The 27,578-nt window shown below is 39.8% G+C and overlaps 1 protein-coding gene across 1 annotated transcript; it reads left to right on the top strand.

Annotated features, from left to right (window-relative positions):
- Window positions 1-23,289: 23,289 nt before the first annotated feature.
- LOC120433020 (protein broad-minded-like) lies at window positions 23,290-27,578 on the top strand. Its single transcript, XM_039598463.1, has 3 exons — window positions 23,290-23,357; window positions 23,693-23,894; window positions 27,418-27,578. Exons 1-3 carry the CDS (start codon window positions 23,290-23,292, stop codon window positions 27,508-27,510), a joined length of 363 nt encoding a protein of 120 aa, XP_039454397.1. The 3' UTR covers window positions 27,511-27,578.

Raw genomic sequence — 27,578 nt, 5'->3', positions numbered from 1 at the left:
GATTTCTATAATCCATTCGATTCCGGTTCTCAAAGTCCTGATTTGATTCAATTTAGCCTCAGACAGTCAGAAATATTATAATTCTGATCATTTATCAGTACTGATACATGTGAGACTTCATCATAATTGTGAACATCACAGCAGATGCCATTGTGTCAAAGTAACTGAGAATAAAACAGAAAAACATGATGGAGATTTTCCTGGTCTGGCGTTTTATAGCAGATAATCTTAAAAATATTCTGCAATTTTGCATAATTTTAAGAAGCTTAAATTTCTTCAGTATTGAACAGCAGAAATTAGGCTTTCTTGTCCGAGGTCATTTAAGTGAAAAAAGAAAAAGACAGCGGCCGACAGCGCTGTAAACAACGGTAGACTGGTGGGTAATAAGCGAATGAATAATGCAGAAAACAGAGATTTGAGACGGGAAACTGTTCTTGAAGTACACACAGTGAGCTGTGCATGAAGTGTGGTTTTTATCGTGGTGGAAGCAAAACAGCAAAAGTCAGAGGGAATTCATGACGACATTGATCAAATGTGAAGCTTAGTTTGCTGCTTCTTTTGCTGCTGGCTTGGCGAATTTTGGTTGGAGAGAGACAAAATCTGCAGCTCAGAATCAGCGCAAAAAAGACGGAAACACAGCGCGGACCCGACGCATCTGAATCGCTAAGCTCCGACAGCGTGTCCATCTGCGGGCCGTGGGGTGAGAAAGCCGAGAAAGTCAAAGCTGATTCTGATGCGTCGGGTCCGCTCTGTGTTTACGTCTTTGTGTGGAATCCGTTAATAAATTGATATCGCTTTATTCAAGCTACTCACCTCTCTCTTCCACCTGCACTTTCAACTGGACCACGGCCAATCAGAGAGGTCCCACCCCTGACTATCTCGGATTGGTTTAGTCCACGATAGGGCATAATGTGTGTCTGTTGTTGACCACACGGAGAGTTGCAGAGATTTTTTTTTTGTTGTTGTTACCCGAAATATTTTTTTTAGTCGCACCACTAAAAGATTTGGTCGCTTTTGCGACCAAATTGGTCGCACTCTAGAGCCCTGAATGCGCAAGCTTATTTATCTTTGGTTAAAAGGTCCCCAAAAATGCAGACAGTCTATGCAAATTCTAACTGATTTCAGCATTCATGGTTTCTGTCAGGCAATATTTGCCCTAAAGTTTTGCAAGGAAACCAAGGTGTCTCATTGAAATTAGCACGTGGAAAGCAACTGAATTGAGACAAGTTTTGCTTTACACAAGCCCAGTTGTTCTACTGAATAATATACCAAGTATAGATACTTTATACTGTTATCTGTATCTATAAGAATTCTTCTAAGTCCTGATTTGTATATTGATAACTGACTGTGATTATGCAGAGGATGTTTTGAAGCGGTTTGTGAAAGAATTTGCTTTGATTTATGGTCTTGACTTTGTTGGTTATAATATACATTCTTTAATACTCCTAGCTCAAGATGTACGGAAGTTTGGCCCTTTAGACAGTATTTCCTGCTTCCCGTTTGAAACCTTCCTGGGTGGAATTTACTTGGATTCTGGAAGCAGATTGGGAAAAGGGAAGCGGAAAAGGAGGTAATTATGTTAAAAACACCTTAAAAGCAAAAATTTATTATTGAGATTATAAGAAACAAAAACAAAATGAGTTTCTTCAGATATGATTTAAAAATAGCACTTTATAACTTGTTGACTTTTAAAAATCTGTTTTAGACTTTTTTTTGATGCCATTATATACATTGTTTTTAGTTTGTAGGACTAACCAGTACCCTAAATTATGTGTTTGGATTATTATTTATTTGTGTGTGTGTGTTTGTTGTATTTTGTTTGTTTGTTTTTTTAAGGCCAGTGATCCTGAGGATTGGGACAACACTGCGGAACAGCCAGAGACCTCTCCACCATCAGCAATGGAGAATAGACATTCAAGTGAAACTCCCTTCCTCAACATCACTCATCCATTTGTTCAGCCGCTACAACCCTCAACTCCTTCACCTGTGGTTTCACAACCAGTTCCAAGACAACTTCTACAAGCCACCAATACGAGCATGTTTGTACGTGTTCTAACCCTCCTGGAAGACATTAAACAATAAATAACTATACAAATAGCAACACTGAAATGTGTCAGAGAACACTGTGATGCTGTGTACAACCTTTTGAGAATTATGTCAAGATGCATAACAGGAATTTTCAAGTATTTTCCATTACATCAGATGAATTTAGCACTTTGGAACAGCAATTGGATGTTTCCGATGAAGGAATACACCTTTAACAACAACAAAGCTTGTTGGCTTTGAGAATACATTTTGAAAGAGTTAAATATTTTACATGGTAAAGAACTACTGGTACCATATAAAGACACAGTGCATTCAAGCACAAACAGCAGGGAATGCAATGACAGTTTAAATACACAAAGTTATGTTATGACTTTCATAAACTAAAACAGAAAAGGTCACTTCAATACTAACTGGACAACCACTGTCCTGACAACACATTATTCATGACTACAAAAAGGCTGTTTATGTAGGTCTTGCTTTTTACTTCTACTTTCTGTTGATACCTGTCTATAAAACTTTAAACCTTCAACAACAAAAAAGTATTGATTTTCAGTGTTGAACTATTACTTTTAATCTTACACTCATAGCTTTCATAATAGTGCTATATGAAACATAAAATAGTTATAAGCAATAACTCAAAATCTGCACTGTGAAGTATTCAAAATGGACAATGTAAATGGTGTCCATCTATGCCATGCCAAATGTTGGTGCCCAAAGTATAGCATTGCACATTTGTGCTTTAAATGATTCATAATCTTTGTGCACTGGCAATTTCAAAACAATGTTACATGTATTTGCCTCAGGAAAAATCTTGCCAGAATCCTCTGGAAGAATCTCGATTGTGGGCTGCATAAGAAAGCCATTTGGGGGTATTGAAGAGGATCAAGAAACAAATTCCAGGACATTCTCCAAGGTCACGGGTGCACATTCTCCATCTAAAATAAATGAACAGTTGAGTGTTAGTGTGGCGGTGCGTGGTCTGAGTGGCATCCGTAATCACCCCTCCCAGAATAAAATGTGTCCTGGGTCCTGTCATTCGTTTGTTGTTGTTGGCGAATTTTTCAGCTGCAAACTGGAAAGCTGCAGCTCTGTGTGTGTGTGAGAGAGACAGCAGTGATTAGCAGCCAAGTGAGAGCAACCAAGAGTGAATAAAGAAAGATGCTGAAAAGCATGGAAACATGGTTGGGTCTGCCATGGTTCTGTTACAGTTAGGTATTTGAAAAAAATTTTCACACTACAACTAAACATAATGTATTGGCTTTTCTCTTCTATTCCTAAAACTAACTATCAATGACAGCATCATAGTCATTCATGATAATTTGCGGCCTACAATTGCGGGTGCACAAATTCGTGTACAGTATCTTACAGAACAGACCATATTATATAATTTCTTGTACCTTCTACATCAATGAGCCAGTCTCTCCAGACTGGCTTTCGATCTCTCTTTTGTGTTCCTGGTGTTGAAAAGTTGACTTGAAATACTGCTGAGAGATCAGCAACTTTCAAAGGTTCCACATCCTCCACAAACAGATTTCGGAATAAATCAGGGTGTGCCCTAATATCCTGGAGGAGGCCTAGGGTGTTGAAGCCCTCTGTGAACCTGAACACATCAATTTTACATGAGAAAATTACACCAGTCCAATCTGTCCAAAAATGTATTTTTGGTTTTTCTCGATCACTTTGCCATAATTCCCACATCAGAACATGAATTTTCAGTTCAGTTCAGTTCATTTTTATTTCAAACATATACATTCACCACCATTTCACAAAATCTTTCCATGCAGTTATTTGAAAAGGAGTAGGCAGAAGTATATACTTATTTAGCCCTACCCCCTCAGGTTTGCATCCTCATCATCTAAATTTGAACAACAAAAACGTATACAATTTTCACTACACTTAATGCAGTTATCAAATAAGTAAGAGACATTCCAACCAACCTTTTCAACTTCTAAACAGGAATAATAAATACAGTGTGCCAAATTGTATTTAGTGTGAGTGGCCTATCGGCCTCTTAATTATCTGCACAGATTGTATAAATAATATATTTTCATTCCTGCTGTGGGGAACAATGTCAAAGCGATTGAGAAAAACCATAATACTTACTGTTGCAAAGCCACATTCAATCTGCCCTCAAGGAAGAAGTCAACAGTGGACTGCACCAGGGCATCCCTCTGTCTCAGTGTTGTGATGTTTCTCCAGGCCCCAACAATGGCAAGACTGTCCTCTGCCTTCTCTGCCCAGAGGATCACTGGCTGCTCTCTGCCCAGCCTGGAGGTCATTGCAAACTCTCGGTACCTCAGCAGAGCTGGCAGTATCATCAAGGACTATTCTCACCCCAGCAATCAACTGTTTGAACTATTACCGTCAGGCCGACGGTACAGGTCACATAAAACCAGGACAAACAGATTCAGGGATAGCTTCTTTCCCAGAGCTATCACCGTAGTAAATAAGCACAAAAACAATTGAACCTGCTTAGCCATACCATACTGTCACTGTCATTATATTATGCTGCTATTCATACTGTCATTATATTAATGCTGCTATCCTGTATATATCGTGCTTACTATTGTTTGAGTACTTACGATTGTTTTATTGTACCTTTTATATTTTACATTTATATTTATTATTGCATTTTGCACCAAGGGAGTGGCACTCCAATTTCGTTGTACCCTGTACAATGACAATAAAGGCTATTCTATTCTATAAAGGCTATTCTATTCTATGGCCGCTTTCGCATCTTCAACAGTTGTTGCATTCTTAATCTTTAACAGTAATCAAAAAATGCTTAGTAATTATGAAAAGGGGTGCACACAAGTGGTCGGCAGGTTCGCTGTCCAAATAAAAGATGCGCACCAGATAAGAAGTTGCAATGCTCATTTGCAACTTCATTCAAGCTGTTTTAGCTATGCTTTTTCTACGTAAACATTCGTACTCTGATGGATGCCTCTTAGAGCTTAGGGTTAGTCCGAGTTTGTCCAAGGTTATTTGGTATGTAGGCTGGAGCAGCCAGGGATGAGCCACTAATGTAAACTACTTATAACTAATATAAAAGTACGGATATGACACCTCGGATAATAAGAACAAAGAGCAGTTGGTTTTGTCACGGCGGGGTGCGCCGGTGTGAAGAATGAGGTAGACCCAAGAGCAGACACGGTGGAGACAGAACTAGGTTTCCAAAATAAGGCAAGCCTTTATTGTGGCTGAAGGCATGACAAAAACACTAGGGAACACTGAAACTGGGAAAAATAAGAAGACAGAGAACACTGTGCAAACTAAAAAGGCTAAGACACTCTGTGAAGGAACTATGGAAAAAACTATAAACACAGAGTAACTAAGCAGGCTATGAAACACAGTGTCACAATAAGGGAAACTACGAAAATATGAGGTGTGGATAACAGACGATCTGACGCTGACTGAGTGGAAACACACAGACCAAATACACATAAGGAATGATCAAAGGAAGTAGAATCACATGGGGAAAACAGCTGATAACAATTAACATAATGACAGGACACGTGAAACCAAATACAATAAACACAAAACACAAAGCTCTTTCAGAATAAAACAGGAAACGTAAGGAGACACAGCCATGACTTGAACTTGACAAACAAAGAAAACTTGAACACAAAACATGGCAGAATGTAACTAGATAAGCTGAAATGAAACTAGACTAAAAAGAATAAACAACACACCAAGAAACTCAGAATACTGGGTCGCATGACCCAGGGCCATGACAGGTTTCCCTGTTCCCACCTTGTCAACGCTCATTCTCTTGAACGCAGCCTGTAAGACCCTGAAATTATGGATGTATTCATGTTCCTGATTTGCGTTGAACTTGACTTTCTTCAGTAATATGCAGCCTGGAAACAGCATGTCCATGAACTGGCAGTAAGCTGCGCCTGAACTCAACGACTCAACGACCACCACCACCCTCCCCATTTCAGACTCAACGACCTCCATCACACCTCTCACCCCCCTTTCCTCCTCCCTGAAACTCAGAATACACACTGAGGATGTGAGCCACCTATTTCAGAAACAGAAGCCCAGGAAAGCCCCCGGACCAGACGGTGTCTCACCCTCCTGCCTCAAGACCTGTGCTGAACAGCTGGCTCCCATCTTTACCCGCATCTTCAACAGATCCCTGGAGCTGTGTGAAGTTCCATCCTGCTTCAAACGCTCCACCATCATCCCTGTTCCCAAGAAACCCACCATCACAGGACTGAATGACTACAGACCTGTCGCCTTGACGTCTGTGGTCATGAAATCCTTTGAACGACTGGTGTTAGCCCATCTGAAGGACATTACAGGCCACCAGCTGGACCCTCTGCAGTTTGCCTACCGGGCAAACAGGTCTGTGGATGATGCAGTGAATATGGGGCTGCATTACATCCTGCAACACCTCGACCACCCGGGAACTTATGCCAGGATCCTGTTTGTGGACTTTAGTTTGGCTTTTAACACCATCGTGCCTGAACTTCTCTCTTCCAAACTCTCCCAGCTCAGTGTGTCACCAGCTACCTGTCAGTGGATCACCAGCTTCCTGACAGACAGAAAGCAACAAGAGGGGCTGGGGGAGATCACCTCTGAAACTCGGTCCCTCAGTATTGGTGCCCCTCAAGGATGTGTCCTCTCACCACTGCTGTTCTCCCTCTACACTAATGACTGCACCTCCAAGAACTCGGCTGTTAAACTCCTAAAGTTTGCAGATGACACCACCGTCATTGGCCTCATTCAGGATGGTGATGAGTCTGCATACCGGCAGGAAGTTGAGCGGCTGGTACTCTGGTGCAGTAAGCACAATCTGGAGCTGAACACTCTTAAAACTGTCGAGATGACAGTGGACTTCAGGAGACATCCCTCAACACTGCTCCCCCTTACCATATCAGACAGCCCTGTATCCACTGTGAAGATCTTCAAGTTCCTGGGTACCACCATCTCCCAGGACCTGAAGTGGGAGACCAACATCAACTCCATCCTCAAAAAGACCCAGCAGAGGATGTACTTCCTGAGACAACTGGGGAAGTACAGTCTTCCACAGGAGCTGCTAATCCAGTTCTACACTGCGGTCATTGAGTCTGTCCTGTGCTCCTCCATCACAGTCTGGTATGGTGCAGCCACCAAACAGGACAGGAGCAGACTGCAGCGGACTGTACGGGCAGCAGAAAGGATCATCGGCGCCCCCCTGCCCTCCATCCAGGATCTGTACCTCTCAAGAACCAGGAAACGGGCAAGAAAAATCATCACAGACCCCTCACACCCTGGACACAGACTTTTTGATCTGCTGCCCTCTGGCAGACGGTACAGAAGCCTGCAGACCAGGACCACCCGACACAGGAACAGTTTCTTTCCCCTCGCCATCTCCCTTCTAAACAGTTGACCTGTCACGCTGCTCCCACTGCCAGACTGCAACTGCACCTTATGTACATTCTGAATAATTCATTCCACCTCATTTCATTTCTGTATTTTATGTATATATGTTTAGATTACTTATTTATAGTTGGTTTATACAGCTTTGTGTATGTATGTGTATGCATGTGTAATGTATATATAGACACGTGTGTGTGTGTGTGTGTGTGTGTGTGAGATTTACATTGCTGTGCTTGAGAGCCACCATCTACCGGAACCAAATTCCTTGTATTTGTCTGCACATATACATGGCCAATAAACACGATTCTGATTCTGATTCTGAAAAAGCAGAACAGGAGCACAAAGTCAAGAAAAATATTTAATTAAATTTGAAGCTTTTTCTCGAGAAGTGTGTGTTTACCTGTACACAGCTGCTCAATCTTTGTGTAGGTGAGCTGCAGAGAGTCGTTCACCCACTCTAACATGTCATGGCGACTAGGGTTCTCTATGGTTTACAGTTGGAGTAGACATTCAACGCCATCCTCCTGCTAGGCACCCACATACACGCAAGCACATGTTAAGATATTAACATCAGTGTAACATCTGAAGGCTCCAGACAATCTTTTTTCACTGACACATAAGTCTGATTAATCTATGAAAATGTGTTTATATCTATATAAAGTAAAAGTGAGCGACTCTTAAGTGATTTTTGATTGACAACAAAATCACCATTTGGTAATTTTGAATAACCTATTACATCTTTATCTTCATGTTTTATTACGTTTATTTAAGTTTGCATGCTTTATAATAAAACATATGGGAACACACATTTGCTCACCTCTGCTGGGTGTGTGTTGGTGCGTACTGCTGAGAACTGGGTTGTGCTTGACCACTTAAACAAAGACCTGGAGACAGAAACCAGTATCATGTTCAATATCTTGCCCCTCCCTTCTTTTCCTCCCCATCCACGGCTGCCTCCCTCTTCCCGCTCCACCACACCCACCCACACAGGTAGGGCCTTGGGGTGCGGGTGTGTCACCAGGGTGCAGGGAGGCATCCCCCCCTCTCTGTCCCCTTCTGGCCACCTGTGCCTCAATTTTATTTCACAACTTAGACATCCACATTATTCACACTCTCATAACACACACACACACATATATATATATATATATATATATATATATATATATATATATATATAGGGCCTTGAGGGTGATCACGTTAACGGCGTCCAGAGGACGGTCTGTGTATTCAACCCTACCTCTGGCACGGTGCCCACCTCTCAATTTTAAATCCATGTAGACATTGAGGGTTCTCGGGAGGGGCCGTGCTAACACCTGCTGCTCTCTGGCAGCAGCACCATGCCCTCCCTTGTTTTAAATGCACTTTAGAACAACACGCAGCAACACTACACACGGCGGGAGGAGGGAGGTATGGGGTCTTCACACACCCCGTTCTCTACTAGCCATCGGGGCGGGGGCTGGGAGGAGGTGTTGGCTGTCCGATTGGCCTCCCTGCTGCTGCGGAGCCTGGGGCGGTCTGCTTGCCTCCACCCCGGGGGAAAGGGTCACATCTCTTGGGTCTGGGTGCCGTTTCCCCCTCTGGGGGCGAGGGTACCTGGACCCAGGGCATAGAGTATGTTTGGGGAGTATGATTGTGTGTACATGTCTATGTATGTCTATCCCTACGTTGGGTGAGTGCTGAGTGTTTGTATATGTGTGCATGAGGGTGGGAAAGCATGTTTATGTCTGTATGTGCCTGTTTGTCTGTGTCTATATGTCAGGTCTGGTCTTAGACTCCACCTCCTGGGTACTCCCAGGCCCTCCAAGTGTGGAGGCCTATCTCCCCTCACCACACTCCCTGCTGGTAGCTGATGCCCTCAGGGGTTGGTGCATTGGTGGTTCTTGGTGTCCGGGGCTGGGCGCTCAGGTATGCACCAGCTCACTCCCGGTGGCTACTTGGCGGGGCCCGATGCCTGTCGCTCGGTCAGGCCTCTTCCGGGGCAAAGGGGGCCCTCGGGCCTCCGGCCTCGGGGCCTGCAACTCGGTTCACTCTGGCACAGCTGGCTGCCGGCAGAGCCGGGCGGGCACGCCGGTGCAGCCCCTCTGGCTTCTGCTCCGTGGCTACTGGGTGACCCCTCGTCTGGGAATCTCCTCAGCCCTTCCCAGGAAGGTGGCACGGATGCCCCTCCGGTGGTACTCCTTGGGCTCTCGCACTCTGGGTCCTCTGGATGTCTGGAGCCTGGATCTCCTCCATGCCTGCTTCATGCCCTGGGGGACGGGGCTATGGGCCTCCACACCCTCTAGCAGACCGTTACATGGGAAAACCTTTTGTATACAAGCGCGTTGATCCACACAGGTGTGCACACGGGTGTTCACTGTTCGTGAGACATAAACTACACCTTTCTTAGCTGCTACTTCAAAGCACATTGTGCGCTGTCTGTCCTGCGTGCTGCACACAACAACTTTCAATATTTAGTATTTACTGCTGTTCACACTCAGCTAGATTAATGTGATGGTGTTGTGTTTAGTATGTTGCTTTGTTTTTGTTTGGTTTTTTTTTGCTGTCTTCTCTTTTTTTCTCTCAACAGGTGATCCAGGAGATTTTTTTTTTTTTTTCTCTTTGTCTTTATAAGTGCCCTTTCTCACTGTCCCTTTTCCCTTCTGTTTTCTTTTCCTTCCTCTCTTTCTTTCTCCCTTTCCTATCCCCCAGTCATGTCTGTCCCATCTGTAACAACTGAAAATAAAATAAATAATAACAACAAAGTTTGATCAAATGGACCAATACGGCAATGCCATGATGATCCATTTGGCAAAATAAATCCATTTGATATCCTTGTTGGTCTTCAGACAACAATTCTGACGGCTTAAGAACCAAATGGGACAGACAAAAAAAAATATCAGCCCGGTTACAGTTTATACTTCACATAAAGTAATCATCTACTCAAAAATGCAAATTTAACTATCTGGGGACATGTTTACATGACTCATTTTTGAATTATGTTAAAACACTGTAATTGGCCAAGTCACAATTATTTAACCCTTTAAAGAAAACAACAAAATGTAGCAACATTAAGTTCTTTAGTTCAAGCTGACCCAGGGGCGATTTTAGCCCATTTTGGGGGGTGCTGAAGCACCCCCCAAAATGAATCAAAGCACCCCCAAAGATTTCTTACTTTTTTTTGACAGTATTTGCTGTTTGTGTGACACACTACTAAAAATATAAAAAGAATACAGTATTGTACTTGTTTGAGACGTAACATTTTAACAACAACAGTAGAGATAATCCCCTCCCCCTCCCAAAATGGTTTGTTCCAGCTCGCCTTGCTGCTAGAGCGATGGTGGCTGAGACGCAGCGGAGCGGAGGTGTGTGTACCTGGCTTAAAACAGGACATATTAGCTGCATTTAACCTTCAGTAACTCTTTATATAGTTCGGTAGGAGTCAGACCATGTTTCTGTTTAGCTGAAAAACATTACACCAGGTAACCTGCAGTGTGAAAACGTGTTTCCCGACGATCTTTGCTACCCTACAAACCATCCTACTCTGTAGTAAAATCAGTGACATTTGACCGTCCTGTTGCTCCCATTGAAATGTATACAGCCTATTTAAAATCTAAAACTTAAAATTGTCCGTAGCCTGCTGTTGTTACCACCGTCCTGTTTGAAATGGATGCTAACTGACTGAATGTCCATTAACCTTATAACTATTGTTGTGTGTGTGTGCGCGTGTGTGTGTGTTTGTGTACAGAGAGACAGCCAGGTTCATAATGGATATAAGGACGTTTTATCAAAAAAAAGGAACCACATTCAGGTAAAAGTGTAAAATCAAATGATCCGTCAATCAAGAATAACGTTGGATCAGTGTTTCAATATTTATATCTTTTATTAGATGTTCATGTGGTTTGGTTATTTGCCTTTTGGTTGAAAGTACACTGAAAGAGGACTTTTTGTTAGTGATCTTAATAGCATTGTTTTCATATTAATGTAATTTTCCATCTAATTGTATACAGTCTATTTGTGTATGATTGCCAGTCCAAAGAGGGAGAGGGGAACATGAGGAGAAAGTACAAGGTCAGGAAGAACCAGGTAAGAAAAAAGACAGGGAATAGTGACAGGCAAAACAGAAACTGTTAAACTGGCAAAGAGAAAAAACCTGATTTTACTCACACAATCTGGAAGTTGTTTTCTCCCTACATTAAAGCTGCTATACAGAATCTGCAAAACAAACTGGGTTGAAACATTTTTGACCCTCTTTAACAACATTCCAACATAACATTATCATTGATTGGCGAGATTAAAATTAATGACATATTTTTATGTGGTTCAGCCACAACTCTACTAAAACCTCAGCCAGTAATAGGTAGGCCAACTTTTGGACCGTCCAGTTGTCTGTATGACTGCCGCAGTACGTACATCACATTTGCACACTATCAGAAAGTGCCAAACAGTGCTCCGGTGGAGTGAGGAGCTGTAAAGAGAAGCAGAGTGCTCTGTTTATATTCTAAAAATGTTTTAAGTTAGCTTGTTTCAAAGATTCTGTACTGCAGCTTTAAATGTTTTCCAAAAGCACACATACACTTATCAGTGTTTCTCAAACTTTTTACAGTGTACCACCTGATAAAATGTCAAGCTCTCCCAAGTACCACTATGAAAGCATGAAACTCATAAATCTTACAACACAAAATTAGTATTATTAAATTAGTAAAATTAGTATCTGCAGTAAAGATTTTTTCATATATTGTATACATTCTACCACAGGCAAAGTTGCCTCCATTTTTATATTTTTTAATTAATATTTTGTAATAATTTATTTGTAATAATTTATTTTGTTTTGGGAGTGTTTTTTATGTATCTGTATTATATTATACATACTCATTAAAAGTGAATCTCTGACCAAAAAATGCAGTCAGTTTACTTTTTACTCACTATGAGCATCATTCATTTTTCTCCCCCAGTAATTAAGGTTAGGATATGTATTTTTTTTTATTCCAATCCATTCTTCTTTTGCAGCATTTAAATAAACTTTATCAGATTTGATGGTTTTGTTACAGCCTTTTAAAAAAGTGCTTTGTTTTTCTTTCACAAATGTGGGGATTAAATTGTGTTAAAATGTACAAAACAGTGATGTCATGTTTTGTGATGAGGACCCAGGCACAGAGAGACTTGATGAATTTAAAAATCTTATGATTTAATAAAGAAATTTGCAGACTTGCACAGAGATGGTAAAATTATGATGACTGATAACAGAGACGAAGACAACAGACGATGAGGACAGGGAGGAACAGGGGTTTAAATGCACCAAGGAGACAGTTATAGAGAACTCGGGACAACTGGAGACATTTAAGGATGCAGGGACTGACAGAGACGCGGAAGAAGTCTCATCGTGATGTGTAAAGTTTATCTTGCCTGGCTGGGCAGCTCTCTGGGTGCTCAGCACCCCCAAAGCTCTAATCCTAGAATCGCCCCTGAGCTGACCAAATATGAAATCCATGTGATTAAATCTGTGTGTCGATTTCTACTAAAACACTGAGAAATTCAAACTGGCTGACTTCTTGTTGGGTTTAGGGCACAGCTCCTAGATCCGTTTTTGTACATCTTTAGATGTTTGAGGCGTTTACATAATTTTATAAATATATGTGAAACACTGGGGTGTGGCTACTTTATTAAAATGTGAAGCTACATTTTGCACCCCAAACATGGGAGACTCCGTTCTGACGCACACATGTGCAAATGTCTGAGGTCTCAAATAAATAAGAAGTGAAATTTCAATAGGAACATTTTAAACAATAAAAACTAAACATAAAGTAGAGTAAACTCTTAATAGAAACTGACTGTGTCACGGCCGAGGCCGAACCCGACAACCAGACTCAAAACAATTCTCACAAAAGTGGTTGCAGGAGGTGAGCTGGCTTCAAAAAAACCATGAACGCACAGAGATGTGGTGCAGAATATTCCATGAAAATCCAACTCTGGTAGACAAAAACAGTGCCTTTTATATGTACGCAAACACGTGTTGCAACTTCTTATCTGGTGCTCGTGTTTTATTTGGACAGCGAATGCGCACCTGCGGACCACTTGTGTCTACCCCTGATTATGAAAATGCTTTGAATGTTTTGTTAGTTGCAAATGATAATTTTTTTTTATAGATTTCAGAAGTTTCAGAGAGGCAGTTATACTTTAATTAAAACCCCTACTCATGAACACATAATTTAGGACTCACCTCCAAAAGCTTTTCCTTAAAGGTGAAATCACCCACTTCTTCCAAGGTTGCAGGAAGGCTAGGTTTCCCACAGATTTGATTAAATAATCTGTCTGAAAAGAAATTAGGTGCCACAGCTCCATGGATTACACACACAGATATCATTCGCGCGATCTGTGTGTACAGTTTCCCCTCCAAGGCTGTAAAAGGAATAACATTGATAAAATATCAAACTTAAAATGTCACATCACATACAGAAAATTCAATCTTATTTCTCTTGTCTGGTCAGATATGTCAAGTATTTATCCCCATTGAGATGCAAGTCGATTTTTTTTTGTGATCTGGTGATGACAGTTTATCCCCAAAAATATGTTTGAATTTATGCGTAGGAAAACAAGTGAACATAGAAATAAAAATTGCTCATCAATTCCGAAAAGTGACACAGAGCAAAATGTGTAACACAGTGGTTCCCAAACTTTTTTTGCTGGGCCCCCCTTGTTTAACAAGAAAAATGTTCGCGCCCCCACCTCCGCGCGTGCACGAAAACGCACACGCACAAACACATCCTTCAACCACGCACACCCATATTTTGCTCCATTGCGGTTTATTTCAGACCTCAAACATTTATTAAACAATTAAGCAAATACAAATAATCTGCAATAAATTACAGGTAGTAAGAAAATAAACTACCAACTCTTTTACGCTCCGTCCGCACCTACACGGGTATTTTTGAACGCGCAGCTGTTTCGGGCACATGTAAACGGCGTATCGAATCACCGAGAACGGAGATTTTTAAAACTCCTTTTTTTTTGCGTTTACGTGTGGACGAGGAATACAGAGTTAAATCACGCAATGTCAAAGGTATGTGCCTTTTAACGTCACACTGTGCGCCACGTTATTGTTTACATGAGATGAATTGCAGAATGGCAGATAGAGACAAAATACTGTTAATCTGACTCTGCAGGTTTTACACGCTTACATATACAGGCCATTACTGTCCCTGCATTTAGAAAGGCAGAGGCATCACGGTGTAATTATTTTACATGTAGTTGTTTTTTTTCCTGTGTAATAATATTAAACATTGCTGTCAATACATTTTTCAAAAAACCCTCTACAAAATGGGTTCAAAAACATAAACAACTGTGGGATACTGTTTGTCCGTGATTTGAACAGCCCAGCGCTGCTCCCGATGCAAGGAAAACTAATTCTGCAGGAGACCTACCTCAGCACTTGTGCAGGTGAAACCAAAGGAAGATATGCCTCACCATATTTTCTAGTCTTTGGCTTAGAATGAAGTTGGTTTGAAACATATTCAGCAATGCTTCATCTCCTGCTTTGCGTTTGTGTGGGAGCCCCGTGCTAGCATTGTCAAGCGTTGTTTTGTTTTTTCCCTTTTCATGCCGCGCCCCCCTGCAATAGCTCTGCGCCCCCCTAGGGGCAGGCCCCACACTTTGGGAACCACTGGTGTAACAGATAGAAAAGAAAGTTGAAATCAAATAAATTTCAAAGATCATTTTAGCTTTTCTGTGAGGTGTCACTATCAAACATAACCAAAGCATAAATAATTAATTGTTAGATTAAAATGTTATTTACAAAAATAAATAAATAAATTAATTAATTTATTGGTGTACCATGAGTGTTGAGGGTCAATCTCTTGTCTTTCTCCGGTCCTTCAAATATGTTAGACTGATGAATGGCCTTCATCAGCAACCTCAAATACTCTCTTGTGGGACCACCACCATCTACTGCACCTTCAGATGTTTTTTCAGTGTCAACAAAAACAACATCCAATCTGGCTGCAGGATTGAAACGTCGACGTCTGAAGGCCTGCAGGGTACTTTTCATTATGTTGTGGACATTGCCAGTGTAGTCTCTGCATATGTTGATCTGATTACTCGTGGGGCATGAAGTGTTATCAATTTTGGCCCTAAGTCCATTCAGAATGGTTTTAAGGTCAGCCCTGTGTAGACATACAAAATGTGACATAATACAGACAGATTTGCTGGCACATGCACTGTTAGTAATTCTCTAATCTAGTGACATGAACTTAACACAAGACACCTAACACTACAGAGATTGTTTTTGTAAATGACTCTAAACTGGCAAAGATATTTTTTTGTAAAAGTTTGTATCACCACACACGTTAAGTAGAATAGAATAGAATAGAATTCAACTTTATTGTCATTGCAGATATGTAGATAAATCAAACTTTATCCTGATCAAAGAACACTGATCAATGGCCATGAGTACCATTCACAGAGGGTTGGGGAATGGCTGCAATCACAGCATTGTAAGATGGCGAAAGATGTACCCTTAGGCCCCCTCCTCGATTCAGAGATGGTCTTTCCCTTTTCACGTAAATGGCCTCCTTGACTCCGCGCTCAAACCAGCGTTCTTCCTCTCTGTGAATGGGACTCATGGCCATTGATCAGTGTTCTTTGATCAGTGGGTTTTGGTCAGTGATTGTTGATCAATGGTCATGGGAATTTGCATAATTATGATTAAGGAACTGACCTCACAGCCCATTGTTCCTTCAGTGGGCTGGTTTCAGTCATTATGCAAATGTACTGTTTTTATAAGGTTTGGGGAAACCTGCAGTCAGCTGAGACTGAAGAAGTCACTTGGATGAGTGACGAAACGTTTCTCCCACAAAACGCTACGTCCAGATGAACAGATTCAACTTTTGGAGAGCTTTCTATGATGTTATCCAAACTTACGTTCCGTGATGTTGTCATTCTTGTGCTCAAAGAGCAGGTTCTGAGAACTCACGACCGCAGTGCGCTTCCCAAGATGTGATCCAATTTGCGCTCAAAGGTGTTATTCCGAGCGAGCCCCTCCAGATGTAATCAGTTTGCACTCAGAGGTCTTGTTCTGAGTATTCACGGCAGCCGTGCGGTTCTCCAAGATCTTATCCATGCTGTACTCAATGAGCCCATTTCGAGAAACTCACGCCTCGTCCCATCGTTTTAATCCCAGCGGGCAGCCTGGTGTGGGTTTGAACAGCCGGTTCCGCTTCCTTAATTCTTCCATAAGCCAGGGCCAAGCCAGCGCCGATCAGCAAGAACCCTGTTATCATGGTTCCGAATTGGTAGATATCTTCAGCACTCAGGCTCACCCGAGCCCAGACTTCTCGTTGAGAAGGGGTGTCAATTGCATTCAGAGACCAGTTGATCAAATCCATAATTTAGGTTTTAGAGAACAGACTGTGAGAGAGTGTTCCAGGGAAAAGTAATACAAAAAAACACGAGACTAGACAAGGACACAAGAGGCTAAGCAGGGAAGCTAAGGGAGAGGAGAGGAGGAGAGGAGAAAAGTGCGACCGCCTTCGCCAAGAGCAAGAGAAGATATAATTTGTAATAGAAATAGTGAACAGATTTCTGATATACTTTATACTATAATGTTACATCATGAATTTTTTTTTTAATTGTTTTTTTTTTTTTTTTAAATAGAGACATTCACTTAATTTCAATATTTTCCTTTTCTTTATAGTTCAAGAAGATCATATTTTTATAACTCTTTTTGAACAGTTTTATGTTTAGACATTGCTTTAATTCCATATTCAGACTGTTCCATAGTTTCACCCCATGAACAGAAACACAAAAGCTTTTTCTTGTAGTACGTACCTTCCCTGTTTTGAAGTTACAAAAACCCCTTAAATTATAACTTCCTTCTTTCAAAAAAAACATACTCAGAATATTTCCTGGCAGTTCTTTATTTTTTGCTTTGAATAGAATTTGTGCTGTTTGGAATTTCACTAGATCATCCATTTTCAATATTTCAGACTGCAAAAATAGTGAGTTTGTATGTTCCCTATAACCTGCATTGTGGATGATTCGAATTGCTTTTTTTTGAAGAGTAAAAAGTGAATGTAATGTGGTTTTATAGTTATTGCCCCAGACCTCTGCACAATAACTTAAGTATGGTGAAACCAGTGAACAGTATAGAATATGAAGTGATGTTCTGTCGAATACCTGCTTTGCCTTGGTTAGTATTGCAATGCTACGTGATACTTTGGAATGAATATATCTTACGTGAGCTCTCCAGTTAAGTTTTTCATCTATTATTACCCCCAGAAATTTATTTTCACTGACTCTTTCAATATCAACGCCATTTATTTGAATCTTTGCATTTGTATTTAAACTACTATTTCCAAATAACATAAGTTTAGATTTATTCAAATTTAATGATAATTTGTTTTTAACAAGCCAGAACTTCACTTTACTTATTTCATTAGTCATGTCATCCAATAAATTCTGCAGATCATCACCAGAGCAAAAAATGTTTGTATCGTCAGCAAAGAGTACCATTTTTAATACTTTGGACACTTTACAGATGTCGTTAACTGTCTTCAAAACATTGCAGAGGCCTTATTGACAGTATTTGGCTCTACATATCCATGTGAGCAGATTTTCTCTCACATGAGTGTCCTCAGGCAGCCGTCTGAATGCTGGACACTCGGAGACCTGTGTCTCTGAGTGGGAGACCAGTGATCACATTAACATGTGTGTCTCTGTATTAACAAACATGCCACATTGGCTTAATTTATTTTTCTTATCATTGTTGTGAGGAGACCATAAATAGCATTTGTATTTTCTGTTGTACAGTTCATTTGCTGTTATGGAGTTCTTGTTATGGATAAAAAGTGGGGTTTTTTTTGTTTCAAAATAGCTGATAACTATTCACTGATAGCTGCCAACATCTGCAAACAAATATAATTCTATAAAGTGGTTCTATATAGTGTGTAACTGTTCATATAGAGCATTATTAAATTTATTGCTAATGCAATCATATGGCACACTGACTTCTGAGGAAATTTTAAATGGCACTCGCCATCAGAAAGGTTGCCTACCCCTGCTCTAAACCTACCACAATATTGAGGTTCAGTTCAAGTTTGTTCAGTCAGCAATAAATACATGAGCTCCTCAAGAAGTTTTTTATGACACGGGGACCTCGTGCAAGAACAGATTTGTCCCTAAGTGACAGATTTAAGAGAACTTCTCACATTCTGAAATGAAATTCATGAGAGGTCCACTCGTGCACTTTATATAGAGAAAAACTGAAGCTTATTTTTTGTTAATTTGAACGACATTTTCTTTAATGTTGCCTGCCGTGCTGCAGTAATTTCACCAATATTTTTGTAAGACGGTGACCTTTTTGCAAGTAAGTAAGTAAGTAAGTAAGTAATTAAACTTTATTTATTAAGAACTTTTCACAGATAGACAATCACAAAGCGCTGTACATAAATATTAAAATAAACAATAAAATCAAAGTCACTGTCCAGGTGCAACGTGTGTCTGATAGGATGTGTGCAGTAACTCTTTGCATAATTTGCTTGTTTAGTTGAGGTCATGCAAGTAATAACAGAGTTATACATTTAAGTAGAGATAAAGCAAATTACTAGCAGCCCGTGTTCCTGAGTTGATTGGTATTTATATGGAAAGGTACTGAAAGAAGGCATTGCAGTTATGAATTAGATAAAATTATTTTTTCTCAGTGTACACCTAAACTAAATATAATGATCCTCCGAGTACACAGGCCAAGATTAAAGTACCACAGTAATTCAAAAATCAGTGATTCAAAAATCGGAGGTTTACTAAAAAGCCAATGATTTGTAACTTAAATTTAGTCTAGATGCAGGTGCAGGCTCCAAAACATGAAAAAGCAATGCACAAGCAAGTGAAAATGTAATGCGCTACTGTTAATTTGTCCACTAGAGGGAAATGTTTAGCCAGTGATATTTCTGTTATCCTGTTATTTTGTTTTATACGGTTGTGAAATGTATTTTTATAAGTGATAAGATTTCTTTTTGTATACAAGTATGGTGTGACAGACAGTAAAATGGGAGAAATTATTGTTTTCCATCTTTTCTTTATTAAAAAAAAAAAGTTAATTGTAAGTCTGTCAAGACAGCGCGCGTTTGCACTGTGAGGGAATAAACCGTGAACAGCCAACCTTTCTGAGCGTCTGTGATTCATGAAGAACGGAAGCGTTACATTAGCAGAACTGTAATATCTTAGAGGAAACACAATACTTGGCAGAAATACAATAGCATAGCAGAACTTAGCAGAAATATTGTAACTTACCAGAAACACGATAACTTCTCAAAAATACCAGAATTGAGGAGAAATAGTATAAGATAACAGAAAGAATATATTTAGCCAAACATTCTTAAACATTACAGAAATACTATGATTTAGAAAAACAGTACAACATAGCAGAAATGCTGTGATTTACCAGAGACACTGTAATATACTGTTAGGGTTCAAAAATGTTGAGGAGGAATCCAAAAATAACCACAGATCCAGGCGTGTACAATTTAGACGTCATTTTAATGAACACATGTGTGAGTCCGAACGCTGTGCAGATTTCAGCGTCGAACTAACCTTACAATAATTAGACAAAGGTTTTATATGAGTAAGACAACAAAGCCCCCTCTTTTGCAAAAACAGACACAATACAGCTTACGTCAGCCTAAACCACAAAATGTTCCTGCTAACTTTTAACATATTTTAAAATACATCATGTCTCATCTCCATCCCGGTGTCGCACCATGAGCGCCTCCTTATCTCCCCGAACATCAGGTGCACTTCCTGTAAGCATCTGACAATACGCCGGCACAATTTGCACTTGCAGCAAAAATACATCTTCACTTCTTCCCTACCAAAATAGATCTACTATGGTGTGTCTGTGTGTGTGCGTGCACGTGCGGGGGCGCGTGCGTGCTGTGTACTGCGTACGTGTCGTGACCTCTCTATTTGTGTCTGTATGTGTGTGTATGTCTCGTCTGTCTGTACGCAGATGCTCTCTGCACCTTAGTTGACCTCAACTCAAGCAACCAGGCTAAGGCCATCCTGTGTGTAATGATCTTAACTTCTATGTAAAATGTATAAAACAAATGTTTCAATCTAATACAACTACTTAAAGCTTAAATCAAAGATAAATGCATAATAAACACCCTACTCTTTGGCTTGCACTCACTCTGCTTTCGGTTTCACTTCTGCAAAAGCATGCCTTGCAGACGTGTTTCCTGTCAGCCTGCAACTCCGTCTGTCACCCACTGAAGACTATGTGTAAGAATATAAAAGCATTCAAAAGCCTTTAAATTATAAATTCAACTCAACAGTTTAAAGTGGTTCTTCTGGACTTGTAATAAAGACTAATATAATACCAATATATTTGAACATCTGAATGCATCTAAATGCAACATCACTCTCAATAATGAAATGTTAATGATGATTATAGAAATAGCAGCAAATAATAGCAGTAAAATATTTCTCCTCTCGATAATACTATGAATATTGTAATTTTATATAAATACTATGTTTTAGCAAAAATACTCCAGTTTAGCACAAATATTATAACATAGCAGAAATACTATTCTATAGCAGAAATGCTATATTTAGAAAGAAAAATATAATATAGTAGAAATACTATGATTTAGCAGAAATCCTACAATATAGCTTAATAACAATGATTTAGAACAGATACTATGATTGAGCAGAATAGTAATAACTTAAGTGAAAATATTGGAAAGGTAAAATGACAAGCTGAATAAAAAGGAACCTGGTTAAGTTCGCTCAAAATTAATTTTTGTTCACCTGTGAAAAAATAAAATAAAAATACATTTAGAAAAAAAACCAAATAAGAACAGCCAACAGATACACAAAATCAAATATGGATACACAAATCACCAAATACACAGAAAATCAAATATGGATACACAAATGTACAGAGAGAGAGACACACACACAGGGTCTATGCCAGTCAACCAGTCTGAATATATTATATTTTTATCCAACAATGAGATCCTGCCCTAAAAAGGGTCTTTGTGTGTGTGTCTTTCTTTCTCTCTCTCTCTCTCTCTCTTACACACACACACACACACAGCAGCAGCATCAGCAAGTGAACAGGGGCTGTTAACAGCATGTTTCTAGGTCAGTCAAACAGCTGTGAGCTTCTCAATTTGAATCCACCAATCAGAGAGGCTGTGTGCTTTTTCCCACCAAAACTGGTGCACTAAGTGCAGACTTTTACACATGCAGCACAGAGAGAGACAGGATTTTTGCAGTCTATTTCTCATAGTGAGGATTCCCCTCAAACAAACAGCCATAAATTCCTAACCGTAGGGGCTAAAACGGTCATTCTTAGACCGTTTTGTTCAGACAACATGGGGGAATCTTGAAATGTTGACCATTTAAAATAAAAATATGAAATATTATAGATATATGACATAGATGATTGGCTGGCTGGGAAGCCATGAGGGCCCCAATATGCAAATTTGAATGTGTCAGCCCTCAGATATGATTGGCTGGTAGGGAAGTCATGCATGACCTGATATGTAAATTTGAATATTACACTCCTCACAGAGGATTGACTCCCTGAGGAGCTGGCAGAAATACATAGAAATACTATGATTACCCAGAAATACTGCATTTAGTAGAAATATTATGTTTTAGCACAAATACTATAAAATGGCAGAAATACTATTTTTTAGCAGAAATACTATATTTAGCACAAATCTTATCAAATAGCAGAAATAGTATGATTTAGCAGAAATGCTGTATTTAGCACAAATACTGAAAAGCAGCAGAAATGCTATGACTTAGCACAATAGTAATAACTTAAATAGAAAAATTGGAAAAGCAAAATGGACAGCTGAAAAAATCCTGAACATGCTAAGGGTCCCTCAAATGTAATTGTTAAATGAAAAAGAAATCAGCAAAAAAAAAGTATAACAGTCACACAATCACAAATATGGACACATATGGAAACACACATGCACAGAGAGACACACACGATCAAATTCAGTCAACCAGTCTAAATATATTGAATTTAAATCATACAATAATATGCTCCCATAAAAAGGCTCTCTCTCTCTCTCTCTCTCACACACACACACATCATTTGCAGATTACAAAAAAGTTTTTGATTCATACAGTTTCAAGAGTAAAGTGTCCAACCATGACTTTCTACTCATAATAAATAAGCATGTAAACTACTTTCCTTTTACATTTTTAGTGCAATAATTTTTAAAAATTCATCAAAACATACAATTTTCAAATGTAGACTCCTCATCTTAAGAGTAACATAGCTGTCCTCTGCGTAAGGACTTGTCATCGTTCAGCCTTCCAGAAAATGGAATTACAGAGGCTTTGGTTATGAAATGTAGTAGTTTTTTCTTCAGTTCCATTATTGTGAAAGACAAAAGTGTTATTTCAATGTTGAGTATCTGTGCAGGTGCCAATTTTCCTGAAGCAGTTGGTAATTTTGTGTGTTTATTTTCTGTGCTTTGCAGGCTGAGTTAACGTCTCCTGCAGCAACCCTGAGTCCCATTGCAGATATTCTGGCTCGTATTGCAAACACAGACAGAGGATTAGCGCTCTTCTTATTTGAGAAGAATCTCGTCGCAGCCCACAGTGAGAGGTGAGATGTTGTGATTAAATTTGCAGCGTTGTTTTGTCTTTCTTGATAGTAATGAATAAATGACATTATCCTAACTTAGCTGGAAGATTTTAATACAGAGTTAAATTTGCATAGCAAATCCTGCTTATTCTGCACCAAGAGCAGAACATGAGGGTGCTGCTGGTTTGTGAATAGCTGGGGTTATATTATACTACATTATATTCTGTTGCCTGACAATGACTAGTATGGACTTTAGTTTCCTTCAGTCTGTCCAGAAACACATTCTATTGTTGTGAATGACCAAGAATGTATTTACCAACCACCTGTGGCTTCACTTCTGTATGTATGCTGGCTTATTAAAAATGTGAGTGTATGAAAGTGCTTTGGAGACCCCAAATAATTTTTGTTGCTCAAGGAATTGATGTAGATGTAGCCTTGGTTCTGAAAAGTTAACCCAGTGCTGAGGTGCCAGTTTCAAGAGTAAGTCAGATGTGTACACTGCTGAGTTGTTCCATTGCCTCAGCAAACACTTTGCTTTTGACTTTATTCGTTTTATTAGTTGCTAGTTTCAGGTCTTATTAAAAACCTCCAGTGTAGGCATTTAAAGCCACAAATTGAGATTGCTATACTTACAATCTAAAAATCTCATGCTGTGGATCTATAATAAACATCTTTGTCTTTTTTCACCCTTGTCTGCAGAACCTTTGCTGCTCATATCATCGTACAGTTCACCCAGAGGCTGCTCGACAAGGAATTGCCATCATTGTGTGAATCTGATATGCCCCATTCATTATGTGGAGCCTTTATTTTAGTTTGTCGGGAGATGTACAACACCTGCGAGGGTCTGCAGGTTCTACGACCCTACGGCCTGCACAAAGCTTTAGCTGCTGTGTGGAAAAAGGTACATGTACCTCATTTTTGTTATTTGCAGAGACTTTATTATCTGACATGGAGCTGTTATAGATTCAAAAATTCAGGATTCAAGATTCTAAGTGTTTATTGTCATGTGTCCAAAGAAAAAAAGCATTTCTCTGTGCAATTATATTCTTTCTTTGCTGTCCACCCACAGATGCCGATTAATATATACAATAAAAATAGAACAGATAAAATACAAATAGCACAAATAAATAAATGAATACAGAAAGGGAGACAAAATATTGAAGTGTGAAACAGAGATGTGTGCAAAAAAGCTATAGCTTAATAATTAATATAGCTTAATTATTATTACTGTTCAAAAATAGGTCAGCTGTTCAAGAGTCTGATGGCAGTGGGGAAGAAGGAGTTGTTGAGTCTGTATGTTCTGGATTTCACACGTCTGAACCTCCGTGTCAAGGGCAGACGAGCACAGCCCTTGCTCTGTGCTTTGCTTGTTTTCTACTTCAGTTTTGCCCCCTTGTCTCCTGTCCTAGACTCACCTCCGTAAAGCCCCTGTAAATCAGTATTATCTCATGTTTGGTTGCTTTTCTGACTCCGTGTCGGTCTGTGTTTCTGTGTTCCTTTGTTTGTCTAGCCTCTGTGTCCTGTCTACCCAGTCTGTCACATCTCATATGTAACCAGTAAATGATCGAATCCAGTTAAGTCTGAGTTTTCTGTTTTTTCTATTTTGGTTCCCGAGCTCCAGCAGTAAAGCTGTCTGAGTTGAATTTGTATCTCCATGTCTGCATTTTTGATCCGGAAGCTATCAGCCACACCTTGACGCATAACAGGCAATCCTTCTGCCAAGCTGGGGACATCAGTACTGCCCAGTGACTGGTAGTGCCTCAGTAGCTGAGAAAGCAGTTCTGCCCCACAACCTACCTGTTTATTTTCAAAACATCTGGTATAAAAATTAACGTGTATGAGACATTGTTTTATTACTTTATTACTGTCAACCAGTGGATCGTGTTCCTTTGAAAGTCTCAAACGCATGCCCATATTTGTTCATTGGAGAAACAAAACGCAGGTTTAATCCTGACTGACAGTTCAGGGATCAGCTGATGCTCGATATTTACTCACCTTCTTGTTTCATGTTAAGCAAATGTGATCCTGGTGTTTAGAGCACTTATTCAGTCTGTCAAGAACCAAGTAAACAAATTAACACATTCTTTGGGATTTTGGATTGCTTAATTATTTATTTATCCGTTGTAATTCAAGGATGCAGAAAACAATGTTATTATTAAAATATAGTGGTGAATACAGCGTTCCATCATTCCACTGTGTTAAGATTATCAGATTAATATATATGTGAACTAGAAAGTGCATTTTCTGAAGAAACTGCAGTGTGAATGCTTGAATCTGAATGTATGCACTGAAATGAATTAATTGCTGAATTTTAAGTTAAAAATGTTGAATGAGATGAAAAATACAGAAATTTTCACCTGAAAACAAAAGTGCTGAACTGCTAAAAGCTGACAACCACACAGAAGAAGTTGGAAAATAGCTGAAAATGTTTTAAATATAAATCAGAAAAACCTAAGAAATGAGAAAAGAAAATTTAGAGTCAAAAAACATCTGAATGAATATTAAAAGTTCATATTCTTTGAATAACTGAATGACTAAAATGTGATCCCTCTACTTGGATGCACACAGTTTAAAACGTTTATATCTATGAGCTTTGAAAGACACAGTGCTGGAAAGAGAACTAGTGATGGTAAATTTGATTCTTTTTACTGAATCGAGTTTTAATGAGTCACTCACCAAAGTGAATCGGGTTTTTTGAGTCATTTGAGTCACTGAGTCAGTTGACCAGAGAGTGCAAAAAATGTACATTTTCACTCAAACTTAATTTGTTTCTCTTTTAATGTAAATCCTACTGCTAAGATGAGTGATTCTTAAAGAAAACAACTATTTTATATAGCAAAAAGAGCAAAAAGAATTTCTAAAGGAACATTTCTTTTGTTTATTTTTATTTTATTAGTATTTTCCTTACATGTGTCAAATATATATTTTCTCATCTAAATGTCCACTGAGCTGTGAGCCAGGGGGCGGTAGTGCGCCTAACATTGGTTGCCAACGAAGAAGAAGAAGAAGAAGTAGCTGCGAGCCAGGAGGGAGGGGTGAGTGAGTGAGTGAGTGATTCGTTCGCTCTATGATTCAGCACAGGAGGGAGGGGTTAGCGAGTCATGAGTGATTCGCTCGCTCTATGATTCAGCACAGGAGGGAGGGGTGAGCGAGTCATGAGTGATTCGCGCTCTATGATTCAGCACAGGAGGGAGGGGTTAGTGAGTCCTGGTGATTTGCTTACACTACGATTCAGCACAGGAGGGAGGGGGTTAGTGAGTCATGAGTGATTTGCTTACGCTACGATTCAGCACAGGAGGGAGGGGGTTAGCGAGTCATGAGTGATTTGCTTCCCCTACGATTCAGCGCAGGAAGGGAGGGGGTGAGTAGCTCAAATGTGCTGTTAGCATGTTAGCAGAGCGTTGCTACTGTAAACCGAGGAGCTATTGTCTTGATATGAGCTTCTACTCAGGGTTTTTTCTTCCAGTTCAGAGCAGAAATGTTTTTGTTAAGATACTGGATGTTGTGTTTTTCTTCACAATTTGAATTATAAGCTAGATATATTTCTACTAGTGAAATTAGTTTGCTAACAGCAACAGGGATGAGTCAGTGAGTCAGTTGCGCTTGTGAATCATGATTCACGAGTCAGTAAAGTGATTCTCCAGTATTGAACGATTCGTTCATGATTCGCGCATCACTAAAGAGAACAACGATGGCGACGTTTTGAGGGTAAAATGATGGCTGTAGAGCAAACACTGTGGGCACAGCAGCAGTTGAAAGAGAAGTGTTTAAGATGAATCTTGGCACAGTGAGAGACAGAGCTCGTTAGGCAGGCAGGTGTGAGCCTGGTTGCTATAGTGCCTGCACCCAATGGCTCCATACACACGCACACAGACATGCACCTCACTTTAGCTGCTTAAAATGAACAGAAAAGTCAGGCCGACACAAATCGTTCCCAAATGAAAAGTACAAGTCGTATTGACAAAATTCTTTCACCGTGAGCGACAGCAATGTCTAGTCTACCTAATTCTCAGTTTTCATGCCTGTGGAGTTTATTATATGGACGTGGTGACAGTGGAAAGACACCATGCTCTTCTGATTTTCAAACGAACCTTCTGAGCCATTTTAACATTAGAGTCTATGGAAGAGTTGGAGGGAGGAGGCTGTGCTTTGGTGACATTTATGAAAGAACCATAACACCTAGTACAATAGTAAACACATTGGATGAAAGAGGACAGCGATGGCTACGTTTTGAGGGTAAAATCATACCTGTAGAGCAAACGCTGCGGACACAGCATCAGTTTTAAAAAAGATTTTAAGATTACTTTTTTTGCTAAAAATGTCTTTATGTGTAAGGAATTGACTCCTAGTGATTTTAATATTGTGTTTCTTGCAGTGGGAGTACAAAGCACCATCATTTTTCTGTCTTTCTTGTTTGTGAACAGGCTCATTTGGGAGGAGACATTATTGGACAGTCTGTTGAATTTTGGTGCCACTCCAAAAGGCCTTCTGCTGCTCCAGCAGACAGGAGCCATTAATGAATGTGTCTCCATTCATTAAGATTGTTAACTCATTTATCACTGTGGCAGATGATGGTGATGATGAC

Source organism: Oreochromis aureus, linkage group 15 (genome assembly GCF_013358895.1).
Source record: "Oreochromis aureus strain Israel breed Guangdong linkage group 15, ZZ_aureus, whole genome shotgun sequence".
Taxonomy (NCBI): Eukaryota; Metazoa; Chordata; class Actinopteri; order Cichliformes; family Cichlidae; genus Oreochromis; species Oreochromis aureus.
The sequence above is the reverse complement of the archived record's forward strand: the minus strand, read 5'-3'. Positions and strand labels throughout refer to the sequence as shown.